The 8060-nt window shown below is 39.8% G+C and overlaps 1 protein-coding gene across 1 annotated transcript; it reads right to left on the bottom strand.

The window, feature by feature from the left end:
* Window positions 1-1257: 1257 nt before the first annotated feature.
* On the bottom strand, window positions 1258-2962 carry LOC137885479 (C-X-C motif chemokine 9-like). Its single transcript, XM_068727779.1, has 4 exons — window positions 2820-2962; window positions 2497-2611; window positions 2311-2403; window positions 1258-1737 (listed from the first exon to the last, which is right to left on the bottom strand). Exons 1-4 carry the CDS (start codon window positions 2890-2892, stop codon window positions 1677-1679), a joined length of 342 nt encoding a protein of 113 aa, XP_068583880.1. The 5' UTR covers window positions 2893-2962; the 3' UTR covers window positions 1258-1676.
* Between the last annotated feature and the right edge of the window lie 5098 nt (window positions 2963-8060).

Below are 8060 nucleotides of genomic sequence, written 5' to 3'. Positions count from 1 at the left end.
TTGTAGTCCTCTTGGACAACTTCACTTTTTATCAGGCTGAGAACTGATTTATGCCATCTGTGATATTGTTCATGTTTTGTTGGGTACAGTTTAATACGGAAGCCGTGAGAGAAAGGGAGAAATACATTCTGGTGATCTATGTTCTAAGTCTGATCCAAATCGTTTTCTCTCCTGTGTTTATGATTTAAGAAAAACGTTTTGCCAGGACAGTTTTTCTGAGTTCAATAATTTTTTTTTCATCTGTATATAACATGACTATAAGCATACACGTGTTATACTGGCAAGTTTTAATTTAATAAATGTTGAATTTACATTTGAAAATACATTTGTTTTACTTTTTTACCACCTGTTTCACAGATGAAAAACAAGTCATGAATACTGGACTGACAACAATGTGGATCACACTTAGAAAATAGATCACCACTTGCCTCTCAGGGCTTCTGTTGTTTAGAGTTGAACTGAGAATGAAATAGCCATAGCCTCTTTACCCAAAGTTGTAACGACAAAAAAGAAGAACGTTTTAGTTTTTCGTTCTGCAGTGACAGCGCACATATTAGTGTTCTGGTGAATTTTTGGTGCAACAATATTGGTACTTGGTGTGTAGAGTTACCGTAGGTAGTCCTAGGATTTACTTGTTGTACTAGTACTGTGTCAGTGATTACTCCTTGTGTTACACTGTGACTGCACATGACACCATTGGTGCTGTTAGCACGGTTAGCTATGAGCCGCCAGCTTGCCGTCAACAGGATGAGAGCGGTTGAGAGGAAATCCAAATGCTACCAATCTCATATCTTGCACCTTTAAGATTATTTCCTTCTTTCTTTCCTTGCAGTAACTCATCACTTCTCACCTCGGTCAGCAGGGTCATGACATGCTAAAGGAATCCATCTCTCCTCTGCCTTCCAGCCTGCAAACAGCTGTGGTCAAATGTTTTCATGGGTATCATTTAATTGTTATCATGCAAAGCCTTCTCCCTGAGGAGAGAGCGGTTTTCTATGATAACTCTTCATTTGTCACTCCCTGCAACAAAGTCACTTCAGTGTCCTCAAGTGCCAGTTGCGTCTTCACTGCAGAATAATAACTGTTTGTTTTTATTTTGAAGCGAAGCAACTGCTCAGCTTCAGAAATGCTGGTGGTGAGCCACGGGTTTCATTATGAGGCTTAAGAAATGGTAGTTACAAACAGATGGTGCACAGGATTTTAAATTTGATATAGTCTTTTTACTTTTTCTTTCTAAAAACAAACAGAAAGCAAAGAGTTTATAAAAATCAGCTTTATTTACTTGGACTCAGACATTTGTATAACAAAACAAAAATAATAAAATACAGACATATTATTCAAATAAATAATCAGAATAAATAATAGGTATGTCAAGCAAACAAATAAAGGTGTACTCATTTCAACAGTGGCCTTTTTTAAACAGACATACTGTACATATATTTCTATTATCCATGAAATTCTCTTCCTTACTCCCTCCTTCCTGCCTCCTAGCTCTTAATCATTCCCCTCCCCTACTCTTCCCCCCTCGCTGTATTTCCCAATCCTCTCCAGTGCAGGAGTTCAGTGTAAGCTCTGCTCTCAGCATTCTTAGGCTTTTGTGATCAGTCTTCATGTGACCTCTGGGACTCTGGTCCGGATAACGTTCCACCTCTGTCAGGCCTCCCCCTCTTGTACTTTCACTCTGCCTTTCTTTTTCTGTCGATACACTCCATCTTACGACTCTCGTCTTTGTTTATCCTGAAAAGAGTGAGGAAGAAAAACTGGGATTAGGCCAGATGACTAATACAAAACATCTGGAGGTTTGCACACAAGTCACATGTGCATATTTTATGAGATTTGTCGAGCCTACGTTCGTAACAAAACCCTTTGTATTTGCAAAAAGATTTCTGTCTCATTCACTTTGTTTTTTGCAGAGTAAACAGGGACATTTTGCCAGCCAGGGTTTTGGCTCTACAAAATATGTTCTGATGCCTCATCATGGGGCCAAATCAAGCATTCTTGTGCTGTGATTTTCTGCCCCAACTCTCATGAAAGCAGTGCAAAATCTAAGAGCTGCAGGAGGATTCAGTCAGTAAGTGTAGCTCAGATGCCTTTTTTGAAAAGGCTTGAATTTGCATGCATATTTAAACTCAGATGTTCTAAAGTAGAGTGGGAAAGAACCAGAAATAAATTGTCAATGCCAACTACTTCATTCAAGATGTTCAAATTTTGAAAAAGAATTTCGCTCCAAAGTTAATTGAGTTTAAGTGACGTTTTTGTGTGACAGCTAAGCAGTGACTGTGTGTGGTTACATTCCATGCTGTCTCTTACCTTTCCCAGCATCTCAAAAAAGCCTTGGCCATCTTTCCCTCAGTGTTCATACAGATGTTGTCAGTCGAGTTGTCTGGATTGTTCATGGTTACACTGAAAAATACAAAACAGCATATCCAATTTTGAATGAAAATCAACACAAAGTGTTATGAAGCCTCAGGTATCAAAATAAGTATTTAAACTTACATCAACTCTGTTTTATCACATCCAGGGCGATTCTCAAGGACTTTAAAATCTGACATATTGCCTCTGATGAACTTGATTGTGTTGAGACATGAGCAGCGTCCAATAAAGTCGTGAGCTGCAGGGAAAGTATTTAAAAATGCAGTTAGGTGTGCAACCTCAGCTCAGAAACAATAAACTGTTGATATACGAAGATAATAAGAGTATTACAGTATGGTTTAACAGTGAATCATCAGTTTTCAATCTTTTGCAGTGTTTTTATAGAGACTGTATCACACATCCTGTTATAGTTCACTTTAACCATTACAAACGGTACTTTAACTCACCTTGATAGAGCTGAATACAAACTGCAGCCCCAACAAACAGCAGGAGAAGGCAGCGTTTTTGTGACGAGGCCATTATTCTCTGTGGAGAGACAAACAAGTCCAGAGATCCTTGAGAGGAGAGCCGGTTGAGGAGAGAAGAGTGAAGAGCTGCTGCGAGCCTCTTCTCCTTTTATAGACAGCGCAGAGTGGGTTTTCCCAGAGTCCATGTTTTTTCCCGTCAGGCCCAACCTGAAACATGCACCGGAATTTCCACTCTCACTCTGGAGACACACACTGGAATGTGCTCAGCGCTCCTTTCCCAGACTAGGAAAAGGGAAAATGATCATGAACAAAGTGACTCCACTGCATACCCAGATGATTAATACTGTAGGCGCTCTTTACCCGAACATGTCCCGGCAAAGCAAACGTCATTGTCTGCCAGGAATGAGGACAGTTGCACCATGCTGACTTTGATAAATGTTCTTCTGACAGGAAGTGGAACGTAAGATGTTATCAAACAAGACAAGGTGGGAGGTTTGCTTTATTGGCAGAACCTCACTTTGGTTCAGTAGAATATACTGTGCAGCTAAAAGCTGTTACTGTATCATAGGAACCTGAAGAATTCCTGCATATGTAGATAACAAATCATATCTGTTGTTAAGATTTGGCTTTATTTGTTTCCTATAGTTCTGAATAATGAACACTGCATATGGGTTGATGCACTCTAAAACTGTTGTTTTCTCAACATTCTTCATGCATGTTAACAGTTACTGGCAACCACAAAAACATGATGACGCACTGTCATGGTGGGGGGGGGGGGGGGGGGGGGGCAGCAGACAGACGACCACCTGCTTTATGAAAAAACTGAAACCATTTCACTGTGGTAATGGTTTAAAACACATCATGAATCAGCGCCGGTATTTACAGGCGTGTTTGGTAAAGCGTATTCATGCTGTGGCAAGTGAAAAGATATACACATTTCTTGTGGAGCAAAACACTTAAAGGGATTTTTTAAAGACATTTCTTTTAAGTGGGGTTGTATGATGTACTTATACATAGTCATGTATCACCTACAGTACACATATGTATATGTAAATAAATACAACCATATTGCCATATAATGGAAAGTCAGTTAGGGTGACCGTGGCTAAGTGGAGGGCCGCCTTTCAATCAGAGGGTCGGCGGCTCGATCCCCGGCTCCTGCTCTACTAGTCTCATGTCAATGTGTCCTTGAGCAAGACATTTAACCCCAAAATTGCTCCCGTAGCTGTGCCTACGGTGTGTAGATAGATACAGAATTGTAAGTCGCTTTGGATAAAAGCGTCTGCTAAATGACCGTAATGACATGTAATGTAAGTTAGGGGCCTTTTTTCGTGATTGACAAACAAGTTAAACACATCCACGTGACAATGCAACGGTCAGAACTTGTGACGTAGTGTTAAATATTAAGAAAGACCACAAACACAGGACATTCAACCGCCCAAACAACCGTGTTACATATATATAGTTAGTCTTTGTGGAGAGAGGAAGAGACTCCGACTATCGTCCGATGAGGATTTAGCTTTAAAATTTGCTTGTAAACTGGCTACTTGTGAAACAACCTGATTGTACACATTTTGTCTCAACTTTAACTCCAGTCTCACAACTCAAGTTGCCAAACGGATTGTAAACAATGTGCAGCGCATGGAAAAGGAAGTCATGATATCCGGTGAACCCCAGATATATAGCCCCTTCCTACCAGAGGCTTATCAACGTCAGGCCAATAGACGATGGGCTCAGAGATTGATGTGCTCACACCAGCTCTAAGGCTTCTGGTGGCTTCAACAACATTTAAAAGTAAATTTTGTTTTTAGTGTAGCAGGAAATATAACCTTCGACTTTTTGCCTGATTAGAAAGATTAAAATAACTGTTTTAGTGGCTTTATATTTCACAGGGGATAATGACCACACTGACAAAATCATTTTGTAGCAAGGCCTGCAGCATCAGTCTAGGACTGGGAGCATCATGAGCCTCTTTCTGGGTCAGGTTTCCACCTGTTAACAAAAAGAGATGGGTCAACAAATTACTGGCCTGGAGAGTCATCTGAGGACAGCAAATGCCTTGTATGTTTCATAACAATATTAAACAAAATCCCATAAGAGTAAGGAGACTTTCGTAGAAACTCTCTAACAAAAGGTCTCTAGCTGATAAATCCTCTGCTGTCCAACAAAGTGTGATTGCAGCAACAAAGAAATGACCAAGCTATTATTTTGCCCTGTGACATATTACCTCCTCGAAGGTGTTTCTCTCTGCCTTCATTATTTGGCTCCCTCATCTCTATTGTTAATGTGGTTATAGTCGATGATTGAATACAATGAAAGTCATACTTTAATTTACTTGAGGCCTCTTTTTTATCAACAACTTTATTTCAAAGCCAGCAGGATTGCACAGCACATTACAGGTCTCAGATCTTCATATTTCAATTTTTATGTCTGTAGCAAACATCACAAACTCCCCGTGGCAAAACTGTAAAGACATCCGACTCTGAGCTTATAATTCTGACTTTGATTACCTTTATTCAAACATTTGACCTCTCATATATTTTATCTCTGTGAAGCGTAAAATTAAATTAAGACTTTGATATGTGACCTCCTCTGTGATTTAAATCACAGAGGAGGTCACATATCAAAAGTCTTAATTTTATTTTTTTTTAAAAGAGTTTTGTCATTTTTAATGAATTACTTTATTTATTTATTCAATGAACATACAGGCAAGTATGTCTGCCACACACTCAGTCCAGCAGATGTCTAATAGAAATAAACAACATGGGCAAAACTGAACACACACCAGCCCACAAAAACATGTTCCTCATTACCCAACGATGTTCAGCGTATATTTTATCAGTGTTATGCTGCAGCCATGCTGCAGAATGTAGTCAGTTTCATTCCTTTCTATTTGAAAGTTTTGGAAATTCAGTGTGAACATGTGTAGTATTTAATGGCATCAGGCAGAGAGGTTGTACATTGCTACCAACTGAACACCTATCCAGTCACTCCTCCCTTCCCAAGCGCGCAGAGAAACTACGGTTACCTTCAGGTTACGTAAACTCTAGAGCCAGTGTTTGGTTTGTCCGCTCTGGGCTACTGTAGAAACATGGCGGTGCAACATGGTGGACTCTGTGAAGAGGACCGGCTCCCTATGTAGATATCAAGGGCTCATTCTAATACCTGACCAAAGCCACAACCCTCCTTTTATTTCTCCAATTTCTCATCTCCACTTGGTTCCCGTACGCTAGCTTTGTCCATGACGTCTGAACATTTTAAAAAGCCTAAAGATATATTGTGAGTGTGCCAAACATCTTGGGCGATTTGATTTGCCTGGAACATGCCAGGAATAGACCCAGTCTGTATTGCTTTGATTTCTTCTTCTTTTATTTCCAGCAGACTAAGCACCGGAAGTGCGTTGCGGCCTCCAGCCAGTTCAAAATACCAACACATTTGGTCTCTACAAATAGAAATGATGGACGTGTTTATTTCCATATAGAGCGGGGAAGTGAGATTCAATGACAAGTTGTCACTGGAGACCCATGTAGAGACTAGAGAGTTCTAATGCACGGTGACTTACTGCTGTTCCACTTGTGATCTGTAACAGCTTAGATTAATCAGGCTCATCAATAACGTCACAAACAGGTTTAGCCTTAACATTTTCTGTCATGTCAACATTATTACAGAGATTTTAATCACAGTGTGTCCTGTAGTATCAAGAATTAACAACACAAACTAATTTTATCGAACAATTATTGTAGTTACAGACATCATTACACATGGACAGAGTTATCAGTGTTTAGAAATGTCTTAATTCAACTACATTGACAGTATTATTTGAGGTGATGTATTATTTGGGGTATTATTCTGCTGTGAGACTTCATGCTTCATGCTTTCCCCTCTCATAAATCAGCTCATTCTCACTGCCAACTCTTCATATATCGCCGCTTGGTCAGTGACATTCTGCATCTGATACCAACACACGAAAGCACCCTTTAGTGTCTGTGTAAGACACACCAGGCTTTCAGCTAACCATAATGTAAACCCATCGGTGTCAGCATTTGACAGTCAGAGCAACTGATGTAGTATAAAGAGTGAGAAACTCCATTAGTGCATTAGTTGGGTCAAGCAAACACAGACTTTCACCCAGGAGACCGCTGTTTGTGTCTTGTGTGAAATGTCAGTGGTGACTTCTTTTACTTTACTTTTGTTGCGTAACTTACATACCAAATAAGCATTCTTATTGTTACCCAACCCATGATTCCTAAATGTTACTAAGTAGTTCTGTTGCATGAATAAACCTAATAGTTAACCTACATTGAAAGTTTGTTTTGAAAAGAACTATGTGTGGAGCATCATAGTTTAGTTTTAGTATTTGACAAGTTGGGAGTAAGATAAGATAAGATAGATTTTATTGTCCCGAAGGAAATTTGTCTTGGAAACATACATATGGTGTCTGCTGTTAAAACAATACAAAATAACATATTGCATACATACATTACATGCACAGACTGCTACCCACCAGCCAACAAATACATGTCACACTGCCCATCATACAACACACCTGTAGTGTATTGTTAAGATAATAAAAATAAATTAAAATCTGTATTACAGGGCTTAGGCTCTGGCTAGCTTGCCATTTAGGGCTTTGATGGACAGGGGGACAAAGGAGTTCTTAAAGCGGTTGAGCCTACACTTGGGGACTCAGAAGCGTCTGCCTGAGTGAAGAAGCTGGTATTCAGGGTGGAGGACATGGGTGGGGTCTGAAATAATCTTCTGAGCCTATCTTATGATAGTTTCATCAAAGACAGCCTGGAGTGTGGGATGCTGTCTGACTCCCATGATTTTCATGGCTCGTTGTGTTAGATCATGGATCATGGTCATGGATAACCACTGGTGAGTGGTCTCCAAGGTCTCCAATTTAGGGTCGAATACCATCTCCTCTGTTTTTTTGACGTTGAGGATGAGGAAGTGTTTGTCGCACCACTGGACAAAGTTCTGAATTTCGTGTTTGTATTCAGCTGTAGCTGATATGTCAGACATGAGACCCAGGATGGCTGTAGTATGGCTCATAGGAGTGACAATGTTTCAAATACACAGCAGTCTCCACTTTTAGTGGTAATAACCCATCCAGATAATTGTTTTTTCTTCTTGCTAAAGGTTTTGCAGGTTAGTAGATGAATGGAATTGTATTTGTGATTCTCGAAGTATTAAAAAAAAAAAACATTCAAAATGCAT

Source organism: Cebidichthys violaceus, unplaced genomic scaffold (genome assembly GCF_023349555.1).
Source record: "Cebidichthys violaceus isolate CVI_PGR_0920_01 unplaced genomic scaffold, fCebVio1.0.p SCAF_4, whole genome shotgun sequence".
NCBI lineage: Eukaryota > Metazoa > Chordata > Actinopteri > Perciformes > Stichaeidae > Cebidichthys > Cebidichthys violaceus.
The sequence above is the reverse complement of the archived record's forward strand: the minus strand, read 5'-3'. Positions and strand labels throughout refer to the sequence as shown.